This window comes from Siniperca chuatsi, linkage group LG11 (genome assembly GCF_020085105.1).
Source record: "Siniperca chuatsi isolate FFG_IHB_CAS linkage group LG11, ASM2008510v1, whole genome shotgun sequence".
NCBI classification, from domain to species: domain Eukaryota; kingdom Metazoa; phylum Chordata; class Actinopteri; order Centrarchiformes; family Sinipercidae; genus Siniperca; species Siniperca chuatsi.
In genome coordinates, this window is record NC_058052.1 from 27,212,219 (window position 1) to 27,236,468 (window position 24,250).

The following is a 24,250-nucleotide window of genomic DNA, read 5'->3' on the forward strand; positions in this document are numbered from 1 at the left end:
TCACATGTGGAGCAAAACATGCTTCTGTGTGTGTATTTGTGTGTATGTTGTCCACCTCTTCTGAGTGTGTCCGTTGGACTGCTGGTCAGACGGCAGCTCGATGATGAGAACGCAAGACTGAGCGTGCTCAAAGCCCTCCTTGTTGTTGGGCGTCTTTGGAGAGCACTGGGTGTCCAACATAAAGACCTGGAACACAAAGAGGACATGTCAACAAGCTCTCCTGGGCCAGCAACAGTTGTACTAGTACTAATAATACAATAGTGTAGTGTAGTTAGCAGTTGTAACGGTTATGCTGCACAGGTCATTTTTACTTACTGAAGTTTTAGTTACGCATTTGAAATATTATGTTTTATTCTATTTGACCTTTACCCAACTAGGATGGGCTCTTGAGATCAAAATTGCGACATAATCATGTTAGATGCACCAACATAGAACTAACATTCACATAGAGAAGATAAAGAGGTAAAAACAATGAGCACGCCATTAAAAAACACACAATATCTGTAACAGAAGCCTGTACATTGAAACTATTTCCACTTGTTCATTTCAGTCATTAAAATGACCAGAACTTTGTGTCTCTATTCATTTATCATGACTAGTGTCTATAATACATTTGTAAGTATGCATGAAACTGTGAACAGATTGAAAAGCAAAAAGGCAGGAGGACGTTTCACCTCTTCATGGTTAATTCAAGAACTTTCAGGCTCATCTTTGTCCTGAGTTCTCATTTATTCCTCGCCACACATTGCTATTTACCTTTATGGTTTAAAAAAATCTGGACTTTGGATTTGAGGTTGAAGCAACAGTGAAGCAGCCCAATGAACATGCAAATAAAAATTTCACGTGACCATAACTGGAACTCTTCACTGTCCCGCTCTGTAGCCCATCATACAGCCTTCAAGTCATACTGACCTGCTGAGCCATTGCTTTGATCCTCCAGTACTCAGCCTCAGCTGAAGGAGAGTGGGACGGAGCCGCCACCTTCACCTCACAGGCGTCTCCAGAAAAACTGTCTGAACCGCTATGAAAACACGCTAGAAGGTTCTACAGAGACACAGAAAGAAAGAGAAGTTAACATCTGCACCAAATACAAATGCAGGGAACCAGCCAAAATATATTTGGTTAAACAAAAGAAAATGCTCATCACGGGAAACTGATGTTTAATGATGCGATTCGTCTCAGGTTTAACCTAACACTGCAGTCTACACATCTCCTTCTTCTTTTCCTTTCGGCTGTTCCCTTTCAGGGGTCGCCACAGCGAATCATGTGCCTCCATCTATTGTATAGTCTCTGGTAAAATGGTGAAACATACTACATGTATGGTCAGCAGATGAAAAATGTAGTTTTCCACCCTGATGAACACCAAGTATTATGCAGTTTAATACAGTATGTTCATTATATCGGATGTGACCTGAATGCATTGCTTATAAAACATTCAGCTTTTCTATAAACCCAGTCAAAGACCATGTGTTTATGTGTCTGAAGGAAAATGTTAAGGATTGACGTCCACATCCTGTAAGCTTCATGTCGAAGACAGCTAGTGTCCTACAAGCACTAAAAATTCTCTCACAGAATAACTGTGATATGTTATGTTGGTGATCGGACGCAAACAAATAAAACAGACACAATTAATCTTTTTCTCTGCGTATTAAAAACTGGACATACAGGGCAGAGCAGGAATTTACAGAAACAGGCATCTGAAGCATGGTGGTTCCCCCCTGAATAAAAAATAAATCCCGTCCAATATATTTTAGCAACAAACACAAATTTCACTAAAAGTAGAGGACTGTGGTTGTGTTTGTTGGTCAACAGTCAACATTTTCATACTTTTATATTCTAGTAGGGACCTACAAATAGATTATAATAATTATGCCATTTATGCCATTTCAAAAACTGATTTCATTTTATCTTGTTGCTAATAATGAATCATACAGAAATTTAAATGAACCTGTAAGTGAGACCACATGACGCCCTGAAGTTAAACCCACCAAGAATAAATCAAGAACATTTTTAAAAACAGGAAGTAAAAAAAAAAAATTCTACTGTTTGTCCCATTTTACTATTAGACATGTAATAAATATATGTACACACATGTAAAACATGAAAAACTGCCTGACAAAGCTATAGTTCTAGACGTAATTGCCGCTGTAACAGACTAGAACATGCCACTGGATAACAGAAGAAGCTCATACATACATAACGTTTGCCCCAGCATGCAACACAGTCACAAAAGCTGTTACATAAACATGACTGTCAGTGTGGCTAAGGGCATGTTAAGCTATATGTTGAGATTTTATATTTTAAACTGAGATGCATGTTTTAAGCCCTAAAAACTCGTGATACATTGTAGAGATAAACGAAAGAGTTTACATCAAGGTTTTATTAATCCCCGTCGGTGCAGTTGCTCATCTGTTAGATAAATTCCACCATAAACTGCTTCACCAGGAAGAAAGAATAAAATTTCATCTTTTTTTTTTTTAACACTTTGCTAAAGACATTAAGAACATAGGCCAGCAGATAACCACAACACGTTTGGTCTGTTCTAGTCCTGAAATCAGATTTTCTGGAAACAAGCAAAGAAAATCTGTCAATGGCAGTAAGATCATCATCATCATCATCATCATCTCTCTCACTCTGAAACAAACACACACACACACACACACACACACACACACACACAGAGATGTGGCTCTAAGCTGTAAAGCTGCTTAGCTGCAGTCAGTCAGGCAGCTGCCACAGAACTGCAGGAACACACAACATCCACAAATAAAATGCCTGGCGATGTCACCTCTACTGAGCACACACACACACACACACACACACACACACACACACACACACACACACACACACACACACACACACACACACACACACACACCTCAAAGGTTAGGAGTTGTTCTCTGTGTAGCTGAAATGGAACAGCAGGGGTTGGAATCCCACTGAGGCTGTACTCTCTAAATCTGTGATCTCCCACAGCACTAAAACACCACATCCACACAGCAGGTACCATCATCAACAAATTAACACAAGTCTCCTCATTTCTCATATAGCTGAGCAGGCTGGGAAATCATCCTGTACAGTACATGTGGAAACACAAGACGCCTCGGGATCTTTATACCCTGATAACCCTGATCTTGAAAACGCTGCAATGGGGGAAACTTTCCAATCTCCTCCTGTTTGAACTTTTCTCACTTCTTCATACTAAAAAGTTTATTTAAACTTTAAAACATGTCACCATACTTGGTACTTTGTCAATTAAGTTTAGCTCTGACCAGTTAGGTAGTTAGTTGTACAAGTTGCAGTACTGTATACAGTGCATATGGACTAATCTACACAACTGTTTGTTGTCAGCCTCTATATTGTTTTGGCAACCAACAGAAATGTATGTAGCTCTGAGTATCAAAAACTGTCAAGTACCAAAACTGGCATTGAATGCCTGGTCAGATTTGTAGTCTTTTTACTTACTCTTTGTTCGGATAGATTATCAGACTCCATGTTGAAATGAAAAAATGGTTTTGTAGAAAAACACAATTATGTACCTGACAGTCAAGTAATGAAAAACGCATTGTTTTTGGTTTTGTGAACAAAACTCAGGTATCAACTGTAGTTGTCAGACAAAGACTTAGGTTGACTACAGAAGGTACGAAAGCTTTACAGCAGCATTTTGCCTTTCTCCTGGCAGTTTAATCGTTGAACAGAGAGAGGATGGAACAGAATAAAACTCTGACACAATGACGAGGCATACAGTTGTTGCTCACAGCTGCAGGACTCTGTCGGTGTGTATGTGTGCGTGAGGTTAACTGGGGTTATCAAGCTTAACGTGGAGTGTCAGCATGTTGACAGTATTAGCAGCCAAGGCTTTTAGATTACTTCTGTCCCAACTAGCAGCTTCAGATTGGGGATGGATTATGTGCTTTACTACAGTGGACTGGCCTGTTGAGTGAGAATTTTGTGTTTCTGTGAATATTTGTTCATTTTCTTATCTGCATTTTCCTCCTTCCTGTTTACATTTGTATGTCTGCTGACACGTGTGACATGTATGCCATTTTATCTCAACACACCACTTGGTATCTGCATGCAGTTGTGTGTGTTTGAGTCTGTGTGGGTGCGTGTGTGTGTGTGTGTGTACCTTGACAGGTTCTAACGTAGCAGAGAAAGCGTCCTGCAGAGCACAGCAGGCCAACCTCCACATTTCTTCAGTGAACACTGGACCCACTGTGACCAAAACATACCTGGACAGAGACAATACAAATAACAGTGATTCGATAAGACAGACAAAAACTTACTTTCTAACGCTTTCACAAACATTATCCAAAATATTATTTAAACATAAGGCTGGCATTCTTTTATATTTTTGTTATTGGAAACAAATCCCACTAAAATACTGAAACTGTCTCTCAAAAGGTTTCTGACTACCGCTCAGCCTCAAGCCCATTTCTGTAAAAATGGCTCACGTATATTTATTGTTTATTTTTTTAAAGGCTCAGTGATTTCCTAAAAGAGCTGAGCACTGTAGTTTTCAGCAGACGTTACTCAAACTTGAGTAAATAGTGCATTTGCTGAGGACAGATTAATCCACATTTGGTGCTCTATGAGTATTTGTGGCAGCAGGACGGTGTGTGTGGGATTGAGTCCAAATAAACTACATTCATAATAAACATGTCACCCAGAGCAACAGTGCGGCTCACTGACGTGTTTTTAATAGGTTTTGGAGAACAATGGAGCTCTGTGGCTCAGAGGAAGAAGATACATCAGGCTGTCATATGCACACAATGATTGTTATACTAGGATACATTTGTTGTTGGTTTTGGTCTTTCTGTGCAGTTTGCTGACAATAAAAAAAAATTTGTTTATCACAAGCCTTATTCTTTAAGACAGGGATTAGGACAGGATTCTTCTTAGAATTTGTCCCCAGACTTCTCTTACCGTATCAACTCAAAGTAGGACAGACCAATTTGGGGATATTATTGTTTCATTTTGTAGTTTGGCCAACTACCCAAAATAATGTTGACAAGCAAAAGTTGTTATTTCAGCCACCAAAATTGGCTAAAACCTTCTCCTCTAACTGCTGGTTCAGACATTGCCATCATTAAAATCTTGGCTGTTGCCATTTAAAACATGCACCCCACAGTCAGCCCTAATTCAACCCAAGTACACACAGAGAGATTCCTGAATTTCAAGTTTCTACATGGATTTCACTGTTATGACAGATGTGTTATTGACAACTCCCAATAAGACAAGAAGTTATGTGTTGTCACCTGATGCAGGAGCAGCCCACTCTGGAGATGGTCTCTGCAGGTTCAGACACACAGGCCACCAGAAGCTTGAACAGATCCTTCAACATCAGGTTGATCAGAGACTCGTAACCAATATCTGCATTAAGGGAAGGCAGAAACACACACACAAACACACCACAACAACACGACATAGCCTGTTAGCACAGGGGACAGAGGTGGAGTAGCAGCTATTTCATTTGACTAAAGAGGAGGACAGTGGAACAACAAGTCATCAATCATGCTCCACTTCCCTTCGGAGAACACACTGAACACGAGACAAACAACAACAGTTCATCAGATCTGTGATGGTGCACCTTGAGTTTAGAATATTTTATCACAAAATAAATCTCAGCACTCAAATTTAATCAGAAGTGCATGTCCCTTTCTTCCCTTTCTTCCTTCCTTCTTGCCTCTCTTGCTCTTAATTTCCTTTCCTTTCATGTCTTTCGATGGTTCATGTAAATTATCTACTAAAATCAACTGTTGAAATGATCGTAACACAGTTACCATGTCCGTTTCACAAAGCTTTTTTTACACCACTAAAATGAGCACAAACAACAGTGTGGAATGAGAAATCAGAACCAACAGCAGTTGCAGCAACTGAAGGTTTCAACTGACTTTCAAAATATTTGAGCATTAGGGAGCTTTTGACCTATTAAAAAGGAGAATAAAAGTGCTTGTCTCAAAATGCCAGTCGACGTTAGCTTGGTGTTTATCATCGATCAAAGTAACATGTTTGTAATGTGGAGCGACGCCTGTTTACCCTTTTAGTATTTCAAGGACACTGTGCTCTCCAACATGCTCCGCCATCACAACGCGCCTTAGCTTCTTTTATTAGATCTGTTTTATTTGAATGGTATTGTGTGGAAAATGGAAAGTGATGTGAAATTGTTCTTAAACTGTTACCTTCTTTGTTACACCCGAACCCTCTGAGGAAACTCTTTATATACACACACACACACACACACACACACAGCTGTGTCTCACCTGAGTGTATGAAACTGTTGACGTGCTCCACCACCAGCTCGCAGCACAGGCCAATGGCGTGTTTAAAGTTTGCAGCCGCCACATCCCAGTAGGAGTGGTCGCCATGGCTACGCTGCAGCCACAGCGACATCACAGGAAGCAGCAGCTGGATGACGGAGAAGATGGCGAACCCCGGACCTGGAGGTAGGAGACAGTTGGACTGTAAGTGTAAGTATCTTTGCTTATTTGGACAAAGCTTCTGGCAACATCAGGGGATCAGACAGTGTATTCACAAAGCACATAAACCAGCTGAGTCTCAGTTTGATTGGGGGGTTTTCCCTTCAGTCTGGTCTTCAGCATGCGAAGCACGAGATCGTTTGGATTGAGGTCATGTGACTGATTTGGCCATTCAAGAACACTCTACTGTTTGGCTGTGAAAACTCCTTTGTACCTCTTTATGTTTAGGATCACTGTCCTGCTCAATTGTCCTAAAAATGGTGGGACTATGTTATAAAAAACAGCTCTGCGTCCTACACTGTGAAACTAATATGGATGTGGACACTGTCAGTCTTATCCACAGTTTTGGAGTGTGTGTGTCTGTGAGTTACCTGGTACAGTGGTGACCTCTCTGAGCAGACTGAAGAGCAGCTCCAGGGTTGGAGGTTGATGTTGGCGAGGACAGTTTGACACTGCTGCTGTGAGCTGCTCCAGTAACAAAATCCACACTTGGATCAGACCTGCAGGACAGAAAATACAGTAACACACAGCTGGGGTTAGAGAGAGTGTCAGGTTGGAACAGAGAGGATCAAAAGTACAAAGACAGAAAAGAACTGATGTAGACCTCAGAAGAGAGAAATGATAGGAAAAAGACAAAGACTTTACCTGTGTCATCATCAAACTCCTGCAGGACACAGTCCATCCCGTCCTCAGTGCTGATTGAGCGTTCCTGTGATCTCATTGGCAGGCTGGCGAGCCGCGCCCCCAGGAACACTGGCTTGGACGGCATCTTGTAGATCTTTGCCAGCAGCTGCCAATCAAACGCAACATGGCTTCATCGAGTCACAGGGAAGAAGCTATCTGTGGCTACTCCACGAACATTTGGACCAACAATCAGTATTGTGCATTGCTTGATATGTGTTATTTTGTCACTTACTGGAGCTGTCTTGAGATGAAAATGTGTTACTGGTGTAATTTGTTTAAGGCACAAAGGATCACAAACTTTTCATTTTAATTTGAAACTCTTCTTTCAGAGAGTGCAACAGTAAAAAAATATACATAAACAAAATATACACTAATTAGCTCATAACCCTAATAAGAACTGATTTCAGTGTAATACCCAGTGTTAACAGTGGGGTCCATACCTGCGAACATTTGCGGAGGTAGTCGAGAGCAGGCAGGCAGAGGTCAGTGGAGCTGAAACCCGACACATGGACACAGTCTCCAATCTCCTTATAGTCCACCTCTCCTACACACAAACAGACAATTTGTGAAAACATGTTTTTTGTTACTGTGCAAAGTAACAACCAACCCACAAGTCTTTGACATTTGTATAAGAATGGTAAAAGCTAAAAATGGGTTAGTGTGGGCACAAACAAACCCATAAAATTGTAAAATTTTATCTGAAATTTTTGCAGAAACCCTAGAAGAAAATGGCTGCATTTACACACATAAATCCTCCCTCCCCTCCTGTCATGTATTAAAGATGTGACTGTACAAACTGTACATACGTCATGAGCGTCTTACATCAAACACACAGTTTACTGACCAATTCCAGGAGAAATAAAATCCCTAAAGGCTTGTTAAAGTAATATCTCCAACTGAAAAAATAGCATGTACAAGTGAGACAAACCTAAGCCTTTGACGAACTTCATGAGGCACATGATGTAGTCAGTGGCAGCATTGGCAAAAACCTGGATGTTGTCAGTGTTGATGAAAGCCTCAAAGACATCGAACACTGGAGCCTGGGACTTCCCTAGAGGAGAGAATGTGAGGGAGGGATGGAAGGGAGAAAGGGAAATGGAGTTGAAAAGAGGAAAGAGAGGAACGAGGGATGAAAGAAAGAGTTAAGGAGGGAAAGAAAGACAGATTGAGGCATGGAGGATGGGAGGAGGCGAGAAAAAAAGAGTTGAGAAAAGAAGAAGAAAAATTGTTGCTTCTTGCTTTAAAGAAAACAGGCAACTTTCAGAACTGTCAGGTGATAAACTTCAGGTATTTTCTGATAAAACGTGTGTGTACTGGTCTGGAAGAGAGCCTGTCAGACGTACCCATGGAGTATTCTCCCAGCAGGTAGTCTTTAGTGTCAGTCTTGCTGCTGTGGACGGTCCTCAGAGCGCTGAACAGAGGCCTCCATCCTGACAGGATCTGAGGAGAACACATCTCCAGTTTTCAGCAGACGTTACTCAAACTTGAGTAAATAGTGCATTTGCTGAGGACAGATTAATCCACATTTGGTGCTCTATGAGTATTTGTGGCAGCAGGACGGTGTGTGTGGGATTGAGTCCAAATAAACTACATTCATAATAAACATGTCACCCAGAGCAACAGTGCGGCTCACTGACGTGTTTTTAATAGGTTTTGGAGAACAATGGAGCTCTGTGGCTCAGAGGAAGAAGATACATCAGGCTGTCATATGCACACAATGATTGTTATACTAGGATACATTTGTTGTTGGTTTTGGTCTTTCTGTGCAGTTTGCTGACAATAAAAAAATTTGTTTATCACAAGCCTTATTCTTTAAGACAGGGATTAGGACAGGATTCTTCTTAGAATTTGTCCCCAGACTTCTCTTACCGTATCAACTCAAAGTAGGACAGACCAATTTGGGGATATTATTGTTTCATTTTGTAGTTTGGCCAACTACCCAAAATAATGTTGACAAGCAAAGTTGTTATTTCAGCCACCAAAATTGGCTAAAACCTTCTCCTCTAACTGCTGGTTCAGACATTGCCATCATTAAAATCTTGGCTGTTGCCATTTAAAACATGCACCCCACAGTCAGCCCTAATTCAACCCAAGTACACACAGAGATTCCTGAATTTCAAGTTTCTACATGGATTTCACTGTTATGACAGATGTGTTATTGACAACTCCCAATAAGACAAGAAGTTATGTGTTGTCACCTGATGCAGGAGCAGCCCACTCTGGAGATGGTCTCTGCAGGTTCAGACACACAGGCCACCAGAAGCTTGAACAGATCCTTCAACATCAGGTTGATCAGAGACTCGTAACCAATATCTGCATTAAGGGAAGGCAGAAACACACACACAAACACACCACAACAACACGACATAGCCTGTTAGCACAGGGGACAGAGGTGGAGTAGCAGCTATTTCATTTGACTAAAGAGGAGGACAGTGGAACAACAAGTCATCAATCATGCTCCACTTCCCTTCGGAGAACACACTGAACACGAGACAAACAACAACAGTTCATCAGATCTGTGATGGTGCACCTTGAGTTTAGAATATTTTATCACAAAATAAATCTCAGCACTCAAATTTAATCAGAAGTGCATGTCCCTTTCTTCCCTTTCTTCCTTCCTTCTTGCCTCTCTTGCTCTTAATTTCCTTTCCTTTCATGTCTTTCGATGGTTCATGTAAATTATCTACTAAAATCAACTGTTGAAATGATCGTAACACAGTTACCATGTCCGTTTCACAAAGCTTTTTACACCACTAAAATGAGCACAAACAACAGTGTGGAATGAGAAATCAGAACCAACAGCAGTTGCAGCAACTGAAGGTTTCAACTGACTTTCAAAATATTTGAGCATTAGGGAGCTTTTGACCTATTAAAAAGGAGAATAAAAGTGCTTGTCTCAAAATGCCAGTCGACGTTAGCTTGGTGTTTATCATCGATCAAAGTAACATGTTTGTAATGTGGAGCGACGTCTGTTTACCCTTTTAGTATTTCAAGGACACTGTGCTCTCCAACATGCTCCGCCATCACAACGCGCCTTAGCTTCTTTTATTAGATCTGTTTTATTTGAATGGTATTGTGTGGAAAATGGAAAGTGATGTGAAATTGTTCTTAAACTGTTACCTTCTTTGTTACACCCGAACCCTCTGAGGAAACTCTTTATATACACACACACACACACACACACACACAGCTGTGTCTCACCTGAGTGTATGAAACTGTTGACGTGCTCCACCACCAGCTCGCAGCACAGGCCAATGGCGTGTTTAAAGTTTGCAGCCGCCACATCCCAGTAGGAGTGGTCGCCATGGCTACGCTGCAGCCACAGCGACATCACAGGAAGCAGCAGCTGGATGACGGAGAAGATGGCGAACCCGGACCTGGAGGTAGGAGACAGTTGGACTGTAAGTGTAAGTATCTTTGCTTATTTGGACAAAGCTTCTGGCAACATCAGGGGATCAGACAGTGTATTCACAAAGCACATAAACCAGCTGAGTCTCAGTTTGATTGGGGGTTTCCCTTCAGTCTGGTCTTCAGCATGCGAAGCACGAGATCGTTTGGATTGAGGTCATGTGACTGATTTGGCCATTCAAGAACACTCTACTGTTTGGCTGTGAAAACTCCTTTGTACCTCTTTATGTTTAGGATCACTGTCCTGCTCAATTGTCCTAAAAATGGTGGGACTATGTTATAAAAACAGCTCTCGTCCTACACTGTGAAACTAATATGGATGTGGACACTGTCAGTCTTATCCACAGTTTTGGAGTGTGTGTGTCTGTGAGTTACCTGGTACAGTGGTGACCTCTCTGAGCAGACTGAAGAGCAGCTCCAGGGTTGGAGGTTGATGTTGGCGAGGACAGTTTGACACTGCTGCTGTGAGCTGCTCCAGTAACAAAATCCACACTTGGATCAGACCTGCAGGACAGAAAATACAGTAACACACAGCTGGGGTTAGAGAGAGTGTCAGGTTGGAACAGAGAGGATCAAAAAGTACAAAGACAGAAAAGAACTGATGTAGACCTCAGAAGAGAGAAATGATAGGAAAAAAGACAAAGACTTTACCTGTGTCATCATCAAACTCCTGCAGGACACAGTCCATCCCGTCCTCAGTGCTGATTGAGCGTTCCTGTGATCTCATTGGCAGGCTGGCGAGCCGCGCCCCCAGGAACACTGGCTTGGACGGCATCTTGTAGATCTTTGCCAGCAGCTGCCAATCAAACGCAACATGGCTTCATCGAGTCACAGGGAAGAAGCTATCTGTGGCTACTCCACGAACATTTGGACCAACAATCAGTATTGTGCATTGCTTGATATGTGTTATTTTGTCACTTACTGGAGCTGTCTTGAGATGAAAATGTGTTACTGGTGTAATTTGTTTAAGGCACAAAGGATCACAAACTTTTCATTTTAATTTGAAACTCTTCTTTCAGAGAGTGCAACAGTAAAAAATATACATAAACAAAATATACACTAATTAGCTCATAACCCTAATAAGAACTGATTTCAGTGTAATACCCAGTGTTAACAGTGGGGTCCATACCTCATGAACATTTGCGGAGGTAGTCGAGAGAGCAGGCAGGCAGAGGTCAGTGGAGCTGAAACCCGACACATGGACACAGTCTCCAATCTCCTTATAGTCCACCTCTCCTACACACAAACAGACAATTTGTGAAAACATGTTTTTGTTACTGTGCAAAGTAACAACCAACCCACAAGTCTTTGACATTTGTATAAGAATGGTAAAAGCTAAAAATGGGTTAGTGTGGGCACAAACAAACCCATAAAATTGTAAAATTTTATCTGAAATTTTTGCAGAAACCCTAGAAGAAAATGGCTGCATTTACACACATAAATCCTCCCTCCCCTCCTGTCATGTATTAAAGATGTGACTGTACAAACTGTACATACGTCATGAGCGTCTTACATCAAACACACAGTTTACTGACCAATTCCAGGAGAAATAAAACCCTAAAAGGCTTGTTAAAGTAATATCTCCAACTGAAAAAATAGCATGTACAAGTGAGACAAACCTAAGCCTTTGACGAACTTCATGAGGCACATGATGTAGTCAGTGGCAGCATTGGCAAAAACCTGGATGTTGTCAGTGTTGATGAAAGCCTCAAAGACATCGAACACTGGAGCCTGGGACTTCCTAGAGGAGAGAATGTGAGGGAGGGATGGAAGGGAGAAAGGGAAATGGAGTTGAAAAGAGGAAAGAGAGAGCGAGGGATGAAAGAAAGAGTTAAGGAGGGAAAGAAAGACAGATTGAGGCATGGAGGATGGGAGGAGGCGAGAAAAAAAGAGTTGAGAAAAGAAGAAGAAAAATTGTTGCTTCTTGCTTTAAAGAAAACAGGCAACTTTCAGAACTGTCAGGTGATAAACTTCAGGTATTTTCTGATAAAACGTGTGTGTACTGGTCTGGAAGAGAGCCTGTCAGACGTACCCATGGAGTATTCTCCCAGCAGGTAGTCTTTAGTGTCAGTCTTGCTGCTGTGGACGGTCCTCAGAGCGCTGAACAGAGGCCTCCATCCTGACAGGATCTGAGGAGAACACATCTCCACTAGCTCGCCTATTGATGTTATCACCTGCAGGGCGGCAAGCAGAGAAACACCTTCTAAACTGTGTGGCAAAATAAAGGTGCTACATGTAATGCTTCAGATTGACTTACTGGTGATTTATTGATTGATGCAATTAATTGATGTTAAAATGTGAAACTTAGAACAGATTTCCTGTGTTTTAAGAGATTTGACTACCTGGTCCTGTACGTCCTCGTCACAGAGCTCCAGCTGCATGATGTGTTCAAAGGGCCTGAACAGCGCCTCGTTAAAGTGGAAGTGTGGAAGCTCCGCCCAGCTTGTCAGCACCTCCGTCAGAACATCATGGATGAAGGAAACAGCCTTCTGGGATACGTGCCGCTCTTTGTGACATGCCGCCTGGGAGAAGGAGACACTTTTACTGTGTTTGCAGTGAGCTTTAACTATATTCTTTACATAGTTGATTTTTTTTTTACATGTATCTTTTTACATGTTCTTAACACATAACCTCTCTGTAATTTACAGTTTTTCATTAACTAGATCTGCTGCTGCTTGAGTTAAATATTACTGCAAGTACATGACCATTGTGTGAAATTAAGAGTAACTCACTAGAAAGGAGAAAGAGAAGAGAAAGAAGACAAACAGTGCTGCTGGACTGTGCTGAAAAGGTTTCCTAACTTGTAATTCATTTGCATAAAAGCACGAGGTGGTTAACAAAGTGATTTGTACGCAAGTACACGATTGTACAAGCAAAAACTTTAATATGCAACAACTGGACAAGCTGTTCATATTGCAGTAGGTGGTCACAAACATAACTACAATTTACAACCGATAGTCTGTCATTTCTAAATACTGTTGAGAAAAGTATTTCATTTATGAACCAAACATAAACAACAACAACATTTACATTACAATATTGAAACAATATTGTTACATCAAGCTTTGTGAATGGTGGGATCATTTGCACATAGTCTGCAGTAAACCAATGATGAACCCTCTAAGATGGTGCTGTGCATGTGGCAGCCTGTGGCAGCAGCTCTCCCTCTGTTTTTAAAAGAGGCTGAAGTCCCCTACCTCCACCAGATGTGCGGCCACAACACTCCAGGCCCTCATCATGTGGAGCAGAGGTCGGTTCTTGTTCCTGACGATCCGCAGCATGGCCTCGCCCAGACGGAAGAGATGGAGAGCACTGCGTCGGTCCAGCGTTGACTTGGCCTCTCCTACAGACACACAGAGGGGACAAAAAGACTCTGATTAGGCTTTTAGAGAGAGAGAGAGGGGTTTTGGGGGAGGGGGGTTGGCGGTGGGAGAGAGGGAGGAAACCTAGAATTTTTAAAATAGTAGTAATGTAATTGTAGCATTAACATTAATAAATTAATAATAATGGGAATGACAGCTATAGGAATAATAATGACAATAGTAGTAACAGAGCCAATAACAACAGCTGTAGTAGCAGCTGTCGAGCAGGAACACGGGGCAGCAGGTGGCCCACAACCACAGATCCAGTCTCTGCAGCTCCGGAGGCAGAAATACCTGCTGAATATTATTAATAATATTTCAACTCGTAAAAGAACTTTGTAATTCTGTCTCAAAAGAATAGAAAGATGGAAAAAGCCACCTAAAGTAAGTGTGGAACTTCTTCACTTCTTGATTCTAGATACAAACTGAAGATTACAATTTTGGTTTAATCAAGTTTAATCTTAGAATTATGGTCACGTTATGATGAATTCATTAAATTTATAAGCTAATTTTACATGCCATTAGCACATGACCTCATGTGCCCCCTCAACTCTTTCGTCATCCTACTATTGTCTTTAACCAACAGAACCATCACTGATTTTTGAATTTTTTGAACAAAAAAAAAAGGTATACAAATTTTCTCCCTAACTGATATCCAACTGCTTAACGCGTTGACATTGTCAATCGCTGCGTTATATCCTAACATAAACAACTGTCTCAACAGGAAACATCAGGTTTTGAGAGCCAGATGATCTCAAACTGCTTTGAGACTTTAAGGTTACTGGTGAAGGTTAAGGTTACAGTTAGTTAGGAAATGAGTGTATTCACTGAAGCAATAAAGGTGAAGGTGTGTGTGTGTGTGTGTGTGTACCTGGCATTGCCAGTGAATAGTCTCCAGTCTCAGTAACAGAGTCAAACAGCTGAGACTGAGAAGCTTTCCTGAGCTGCTGCAAGAAGCCGACCAGACCAACCAGGTTCAGCTTGGTAGCTGCTTCTTCAAACAACCTGAAACACACACACACACACACACACACACACGTGACCATCTGCAGTATAGATGTAAATATAAAATGACTCAATCTCATCAAAAGAGGCAACACAAGTTTCCCTTTATGGCCAACATAAAATGGAGTTATGTGAAATGAAAACATTCCCTTGTGAAGAAACGGTTTAAAAAACCCCACAATGAATATAGTGAATATTCAGAGTGCAGAGGAACAAAGTTTCAAGGCAGAAATGCAGCGGTGTTGCCCTCTGAGCTGAGTGTTTTGTGGGACAGTCCTGAGCAGAGGAGTATTTACTATGTTTTGGCACCACTTTCAGCTTGTAAATGTGTTCAGTCCATCTGTTCCAAAAGATCAGAGAGAGCATTTTTTTTTTTTTTATTCGCTCCTAAAAGCAGCCTAGATATCTGGTTATATAAGAGATGATCCTTGCAATGAACACACACACACACTCCATACTTACTGCCGCAGTGTGTATGTGTGTTGGTTGTGCCAGGGAATAAACTTTAATAAGTGCAGAACTGTTGGGAAGCACACTCTGACACACACACACACACACACACACACACACACACATTTGTATTTCTATACTTGTGAGAACCTAAACCTAATTCTAAATTTAATCTTAAAACCTAGTCGTAACCCTCAAACAGCCCTTTAAAAAAACGAGGACAGTTTGAATGGTCATCACTTCTTCAATTTCCTCAACTTACAAATATGGCCTTACTTTACAAATTAGCCCTTACAAAGAGACGGAAAAACCACCACACACACTCTGGCAGCTCTGGACTGCTGCTGCCATCTTGTGGTTGTTATAAAAAGTGATCCACAACCACAGCGCCTCCTGCTGAGCACCAAATGTCAGTGAAATGGGGTTTTGGCAGATAAATTAATAAGACTCACCATCATGCTGGCTGCTAATTTAACAAGGTGATAACAAGAAGCAACAGACTTTTATTGGGCTGTTGCACTGCAATTATAAACTGAACTGTGGGAGCAGGTAGCTTTTCATATTCTACACACTATGCAGCCTTCTTTTGATATACTCTCTCTATTTTTTCACATTATGTACTTTGACCTTTATATAATATTTATTGAGACAGCCTGTCAGGTTGAGGGTAAATATAACTGTTGCTATGATGCTATTTGTTCTTTATGTATTGTTTTGCGTGTTTGCATATTGTTTAAACTTAATAAAACTTACTTGATGACATTTATTTCAGTATGTTAAACAAAAGTGGGAAATACCTTAATTTTATACTCAGCATTCATACTTTGATTCTGATATAAAATCTGATAAACTGAAATAAAACAATATATTTAATATTTGAAAAAATATAGAATAATACTGTATATTGTTTTAAAGCTCAAATGACCTAAATCTATCACCTTAAATATTGTTGTTTCCTGGTTTGTTAATGTTGCTTCACTTTGGGTCCGTACTTTGAATCTAGTAGTAGTAATAGTATAATAATTTAAAGGAGAAATCCACCTAAAATGCCATAAATTTCATTACTGATTAATCTACAAATTCTTTTTCCCCAATAACTGATTTAGTCAAATGTCAAAAATTGTGAAACAAATTTCAAAAAAAGTTCCCAGACCCCAAGGTGACATCCTTAAATTGCTTGTTTTGTCTGGTCCAAAACCCAAAGATATTACATTTACAATGATATCAAATAGAATTTTGAGAAGCTGGAACCAGCTAATGTTGCATTTCTTCATGAATGACTTAAATGATAAACTGATTATAAGTTTTAACGAAGCCACTAATTGTTTCAGCACTAATCTGTAAGGCAACGTTTTACAGAATTACAACTTTCTAGCAAACATATAGAATTATTATAAATTATATTTAATTTATTGCACTCAAGTTATATTATATTATAGAAATACATTTTCCATATTATTTTTGTCAATAATGCAATGTAGAGAATTGAGATTTATAATGGCTAATAACTAATATATATATATATATATATATATATATATATATATATATATATATATATATATATATATATATATATATATATATATATATATATATATATATATATATATATATATATATATATATATATATATATATATATATATATATATATATATATATATATATATATATATATATATATATATATATATATATATATATGGATAGCTCAATTGGTAAGTCTCAGGACTTTCACACGGGGACTCGGGTTCGAATCCCCTCGGGGCGCATTGAGCAATGACCATCATCCAGTGCGGAAAGGCTCGATTTGATAGGCCACGGGACACTCACGGGGGAACAAGGGTTCGAATCCCCCTCGGGGCGCAATGAGCAATGACCCATCATCCAGTGTGGGTCCTTAGGCAAGACCCTTCACGCTGCTGCCTACCTCATGATGATGAGTGACGATGAAATGATTGACATGCCGGCTCAGACGTCGCCCGGCCAAACAAGGTCTGCGTCAGGTGTTGGGGAACCAGGGCATCGAGACGACAAATGGGCTACTGGAACAAGACGGAAATGGGCGAGATGCGATAACAAGGCTCTGTTGGAATGCTACTACTCCAGTAACCCTAGTCAGAGGGGTTACATGCACAGGATGTGGGGTGAATGGTTACTTCGAAACCCACAATCGAGGCTTACGGCGAAGCAACTAGTAGCTCAGTGTTCCAACATCCACAAGCGGCAACTGCTATCACAACTTGAGATTGACGAGGTACAACACAAATGCTACGGCAAGGGGGAGCCAGGACTACAGGTCAGAGGGGAGCATCCAGCAGCTCCCCAACCAGAGATTGGGTACGAAGCCCCAAGAGAAATCACGCTGAACGAGGCAGCAACTGACCTGAAAGATAAGATCATGGCGAGGATGAATACAAGGCAACCCCGACGCCAACTACAACGGCTAAGTGAAGTACCATCAGAAAGTCTCCTAGAAGATGTGAATGCAGCATTGAGAGCGATCCCTACCACAACCATCACTGAAACCAATGAGCTGATATACGCCTCAGCAGCAGTGATCCTAGAGATGCTTGGCTACAAGAGCAACCATGGGAGCCATGAGAGACAATACCCACCATGGAAACGAAGGTTGGAGGCAAAAATCAAGGAGGCCCGGAGAGAAGTGAGCCAACTGACAGAGGCTGAGAGAGGTGCAATGAGAAAGCAAGTACCCAAGAAGTACAACCAGATGCCCATACCTGAAGCACTCGAAACTGCCAAACAAAGGCTCCAAGCCTTGGCCAGCCGCCTAAAGAGATACACGAGAGATAATGAAGCCAGAAGAATAAACCGGCTGTTCGCAACTCAACCTGCGAAAGTGTACGCTCAATGGCAGGGTAATAACAGCAGAGCAGACCCACCAAGGCTGGAAACGGAGCAGTACTGGAAAGTAGTATATGGGAAAGGGAGGCATCACACAACAGCGATGCACAGTGGCTGGCAGCCCTGAGAAAGGACCACAGCAACCTCCTGAACAGAATCCAGTCACCATCACAGCGGCAGACATCCAAGAAAGAGTCTCAGGTATGAAGAACTGGACAGCACCGGGCCCTGACAGGATCCACACCTACTGGCTAAAGAAGCTCACTGCACTCCACGAGCGCCTAGCAGCACAAATGAACCAGCTGCTAAGAGATGGGACGCACCCTGAATGGCTTACCGAGGGCGCACAATCCTGATCCTGAAGGATCCCGCAAAGGGTACAGTCCCATCCAACTATCGGCCAATAACCTGTCTCTCCACAACATGGAAGCTCATGTCAGGCATCATTGCGGCTAAGATAAGTGGACACATGGATCAATACATGAGCAAAGCACAGAAGGGCATTGGCAGAGGAACCAGAGGAGCCAAACACCAACTCCTGGTTGACAGAACAGTCACCCAAGACTGCAGAGCCCGACACACCAACCTGTGCACTGCCTGGATTGATTACAAGAAAGCATATGACTCAATGCCGCACACATGGATCACTGAATGCTTAGAGATGTACAACATCAACAGGACTCTAAGGGACTTCATTGCGAACTCGATGAGGCTGTGGAAAACCACCCTTGAGGCCAATGGTAAGCCACTTGCACAAGTATCCATCAAATGTGGCATATACCAAGGAGATGCTCTGTCCCCACTGCTGTTCTGCATAGGTCTGAACCCCTCAGCCAAATAATCAACAAGACTGGCTATGGATACCGACTCAGGAACGGGCCACCATCAGTCACCTCCTCTACATGGATGACATCAAGCTATATGCTAAGAGCGAGCAGGACATCGACTCACTGATCCACACCACCAGGATCTACAGCTCTGACATTGGGATGTCATTCGGGCTTGAGAAGTGCAGTCGAATGGTGACAAAGAGAGGGAAGGTAGTCCACACAGAAGGGGTCTCACTCCCAGAAGGAACAATAGCAGACATTGAGGATGGTTACAAGTACCTTGGAATACCACAGGCAAATGGCAACCTCGAAGAGGTAACAAGGAAGACGGCAACGGCCAAATACCTTCAACGAGTAAGGCAAGTCCTAAGAAGTCAGCTCAATGGCAAGAACAAAGCCCAGGCAATAAACAGCTACGCCCTGCCAGTGATCAGATACCCTGCAGGAATAATAAGGTGGCCAAAGGAGGAGATACAGACCACAGACGTTAAGACGCGAAAGCTCCTCACCATGCATGGAGGGTTCCATCCCAAATCCAGCACCCTGAGACTGTACGCTAGCCGTAAGGGAAGGCGGCCGTGGACTAGTGAGTGTGAGCCACTATCCAGGATGAAACATCCAAGATCCACAAGTACATCCAAGATAAGGCCCCAACAGATGACGTGCTCAGGGAATGTCTCAGGCAATGGGGAACAGAGGAAGACGTGCTGGAGGAAGGACCATCATGGGAGGACAAACCCCTACATGGGATGTACCACCGAACATAACTGAAGTGGCTGATATCAAGAAGTCCTACCAATGGCTAGAGCGGGCTGGATTGAAGGACAGCACAGAGGCACTCATCATGGCTGCACAGGAGCAGGCCCTGAGCACCAGAGCAATAGAGGCCCAGATCTACCGCACCAGACAAGACCCAAGGTGTAGGCTGTGCAAAGAGGCCCCTGAGACAATCCAGCACATAACTGCAGGGTGTAAGATGCTGGCAGGAAAAGCATACATGGAGCGCCATAACCAAGTAGCTGGCATAGTGTACAGGAACATCTGCACTGAGTATGGACTGGAAACCCCAAGGTCAAAGTGGGAAACACCTCCAAAGGTGGTAGAGAATGACCGAGCCAAGATCCTGTGGGACTTCCAGATCCAGACTGACAGAATGGTAATGGCGAACCAGCCTGACATCGTGGTGGTTGACAAACAACAGAGGAAAGCCGTTGTGGTTGATGTGGCGATACCAAGCGATGGCAACATCAGGAAAAAGGAACATGAGAAACTAGAGAAGTACCAAGGGCTAAGAGAAAGAGCTGGAGAAGGCCTGGAAGGTGAAGGCAACAGTGGTGCCCGTGGTCATCGGAGCACTCGGGGCAGTGACCCCAAACTGGAGGAGTGGCTACAGCAGATCCCTGGAAGAACACCAGACATCTCGGTCCAGAAGAGCGCAGTACTGGGAACAGCAAAGATACTGCGCAGAACCCCTCAAGCTCCCAGGCCTCTGGTAGAGGACCCGAGCTCGAAGGGATTTAGACCACCCGCGGGGGTGAAGGACAAAGTTTTTTTATATATATATATATATATATATATATATGAACCACGGCTAAAATAAATTTTCACTCATGTATGATTATAGAGATAAATCAAAATCATGTGATATCTGTGCCCTACCTGTCCGCCTGTGTTGACAGAGTACACACAGCCTTGGCAGCACTGGTCCCAGTCATCAGGCTGCCGCTCTTCAGATCCAGACCTCGGCCTCCTCTGCTGCTCTCCCTCAGCAGCTCCTGGATGGACAGAGGCTGGATGACCGGCTGGCTCAGGCCCAGCTCCGAGGCCTCCGGGCTGGGCTCGCAGCTCATCTCCAGCCCCAGGTCCACGCCGGCTACCTGCTGGGTCTGCTGGGTGATGGTGGTCAAAGAGGACGGCTGTGAGGAGCCGTCGCTGAAGTGGGTGTGCTCCAATGAACTGATGTACTCAGTCACCCTGAGAGGAAAAAAAAAAAAGACAGAGTGAGGGGCAGGAGCCCAAAAAAGGGGAGGGAGAGAGAGACACAGAGAGAAAATAAGGAGGTAAAGGAGGTGAAACAGAAAAGTAGAACACAAGAAAGAATTTAGTAAATGTAAACATACTGTATTAACTAAAAACAACTTTGTTTTCACAATGAGTAACAACTGTATGTTTGAAATCAATAAATGTTAATAAAACATTTTCTAATGGAATAAGTTTTTGTTTGTAGGAAAATGACAGTCCTGGTGAGAATTGTGTAGCAGTGAGCACTGCTGTGTACCACAATGGGGAGCATTACGTTACACATAGTGAATTTAAGTAATTATTGCCCAGAACAGATAAGCTGACCAGTATATTGTAATATGTGTGTGTGTGTGTGTGTGTGTGTGTGTGTGTGTGTGTGTGTGTGTACCTGAAGACATGTGGCCAGCAGTCGTGGTTGTGGCTACCCATCTCCAGTCCTACGTTCAGGATGGCGTCCATACATAACACATGAGCCGTGTGGAGGCGAACTCCCTGAGGACGACCGATCTGCTCCAGACGCTGCTCAACACGCTGCTTCACTGGACACACACACACACACACACACACACACACACACACACACACACAAACGCATATCAGAAATATGACATACACATGAGGAAACGCAGTCAGATGACAACAGACGTTACAATTAGAACTAAATATTCACAAACTTACAGAAACACACACCTACTTGATACCACTTTATACCGAAGTATATCAACATACAGTAATAGTTGACCAGTAATCACACACACACACACACACACACACACACTAAATAAAGGTTTGGCTTGTAATGAGCATTAAGTACATTTAACAAAACTGGCTAATGCATATCATTAAAAGCTCTTGAGCTTGAAATTTGTGAGTCTGATTTCAATATTGTCATTGCTTTTAAAATGATGGAGAATTGTAAAAGAAGATGAGAGAAGATGTGGCCCCAAGTAGTTCCCCACAGCTGTCACTAGATGGCACTAAAGGTCCATTTCTTACTGATAGCACCTTCAGCATCCTTTTACTGAATTCTGGATCAGAGTCTCTGCAAGTATTAATGGTATTATTGTAACCTTTTTTTTTTAATAAAAGATGCCATCATTCAAAATTTCATCATCATTTTACTTGGCTATAAAAAAAAAAATCATTCAGTTCTCTTTTTGTTTGAAGCTTTTAGCCTTAGATCATTTGTGCAAAGCCAATGTCAACTCAAACTGTGTGTTAGATTTTATTGTGTGTTATTGTGTATTAACGTGCATGTGTGTGTATTCATACTACTAATGGGTCTTGTCACAGATCTCCTTGTCTTCATCGCTCAGGTGCCATTAAAGGTTTAATTTGTATGGACATAATAGAAAAACAGTGTGTGCTCCGAGTACCTTGTGTGATGGCGTCTCCCGTCTCTCCCAACTCCCTCTCCTCCTTCTCTTCTTGCACACAGGAGGCTGCAGCCATCTGGGCTAAAGCTGACGCACAGTTGGCTGCCACACCTGATGGCCACACACACATACACACAGTGTAAAGGCTTGCCATTGAGTTTCATTCATTCTCATCATAAAAAACATTGTTACTGCACAATGAAAATGTAAGCTAGACTCTCATCCAAACTTTGACTACTGAGAAGACATTTCACATATTTATATAGAGTGTGTCTGGGTTTTTTACTCTTCTGGGTGTATTTAAATCTAAACTGGCAGTAAAAAACTGTAACATCCCTCCGCACATGCTGTCCTGTCTCCACAGTTGAGGTTGTACACCATGTGTTCATCCATATTCATTAGTGCTTCCGGGCTGATAATTTCAATCAGGTTTCATCCCCGGTTGGTCATGCGGTTGTCCCAGTAACTGTTAATAACTGATACATTCAGATTTCTAAGAGGTTTATAATAAAAATGTATTTCCCCTGAAAGTCTCTCTGCAGTTAACAGTTTGTATGAAAACCTTAACCCCTGTGTTAACCTCAAGTGGAGCTGCTGAGTGTCCAACAGGTTCAGGTTGTTACTGGGCAGCTGTCACTTGTGCAAGTGTTAAATTGAATTAATATGAAGCAGGATGAAGCTGAGAAAGAACATTAACACTCAGCAAAACCTTTGCTTGATGGATATATTTAGAAACAAATCTATATACCGCATAAGCCACAGACACACGCCATGGCTCAGGAGGTAGAGTGGTAATCGGAAGGTTTCTGGTTCCATCCCCGGCTCCTCCAGAGAGAGCGTCGAAGCGTCCTTGAGCAAGACACTGAACTCTTAACCGCTCCTTATGAGCAGGTTGGCACCTGCCTACGAATGTGTGTGTGAATGGGTGAATGTTGGCATGTGTTGTAAAGTGCTTTGAGTGGTCGGTAGACTAGAAAAGCGCTATATAAATGCAGACCATTTACATACAGTATGTTAGCATTTACGCTATATATATTTTTTTAAATCTGTGGTTGACCAGTAAAATTGTATATGCTTCACAATGGCAGCAGACAGCTATGATGTACTTATACTCATTTGCACTTCATCTATGTGTTTCTTAATGTATATTACTGTGACTTGACAAGTTGCCAACAGATGCTATTTAAATGTTAATTAAAGGCCCTTCACACCCTCACAGGTGTTCTCAATTATTCTGGATAATTAGACCTCTGCTCAGGTTAAAATTGGTTGGAGCTATGCTGGGAATCACATGAGATCAGTAAACTGCATGCACTAATAAGAACAACAACGGGGCTCAGTCTCATGATAGCCTCTACACTCTGGCCCTCTTCACTCCACCTCCATTTGTGCATTTGTGTGGAGGGTTTGCCATATAAAGGGCCATCTCAAACCAGTTAGTGTGGAGTCAAAGTGAATAATAAAACTCCACCCCGGTGCTGACTTCTCATTCATCCACTACCCCTGTCTGGAAGCATGGCTGCTGGATAATGTAGGAAACATCATATAAATTTAAGTGGTGTCTTGTGTTTACTTTATTTTACAGTCTCTGGACTGGATCCTATGCAATTACAGGAAGGCAGTATGTGACATAATTCAACAGCTGAATGAGCAAGGTGTCAAGGTGCTGCGAGTGTGACCTTATGTTGTGACCTTGTTACAAAAGAAGCTGTACCCTTTGAAAAAAATCATCATCATCGTGTCAGTGCAGGGAGGCTCAATTG

General features: G+C 42.1%; 1 protein-coding gene across 2 annotated transcripts in view; it reads right to left on the minus strand.

Moving 5' to 3' along the window:
- Positions 1–24,250, minus strand: part of arfgef3 (ARFGEF family member 3) — a 65,416-nt gene that overhangs the window by 12,795 nt on the left and 28,371 nt on the right. For both annotated transcript variants that reach the window (XM_044214136.1, XM_044214135.1), the window contains exons 20-36: positions 22,488–22,598; positions 21,500–21,650; positions 20,749–21,063; positions 14,808–14,941; positions 13,772–13,917; positions 12,917–13,096; positions 12,719–12,748; positions 8,510–8,621; positions 8,095–8,217; positions 7,607–7,710; positions 7,128–7,272; positions 6,854–6,982; positions 6,267–6,443; positions 5,262–5,376; positions 4,133–4,235; positions 913–1,044; positions 56–186 (exon numbers count right to left, since the gene is read on the minus strand). In XM_044214136.1, coding sequence (XP_044070071.1) covers positions 56–186; positions 913–1,044; positions 4,133–4,235; positions 5,262–5,376; positions 6,267–6,443; positions 6,854–6,982; positions 7,128–7,272; positions 7,607–7,710; positions 8,095–8,217; positions 8,510–8,621; positions 12,719–12,748; positions 12,917–13,096; positions 13,772–13,917; positions 14,808–14,941; positions 20,749–21,063; positions 21,500–21,650; positions 22,488–22,598 — 2,338 coding nt within the window. The remainder of the gene's footprint in view (positions 1–55; positions 187–912; positions 1,045–4,132; positions 4,236–5,261; positions 5,377–6,266; positions 6,444–6,853; positions 6,983–7,127; positions 7,273–7,606; positions 7,711–8,094; positions 8,218–8,509; positions 8,622–12,718; positions 12,749–12,916; positions 13,097–13,771; positions 13,918–14,807; positions 14,942–20,748; positions 21,064–21,499; positions 21,651–22,487; positions 22,599–24,250) is intronic.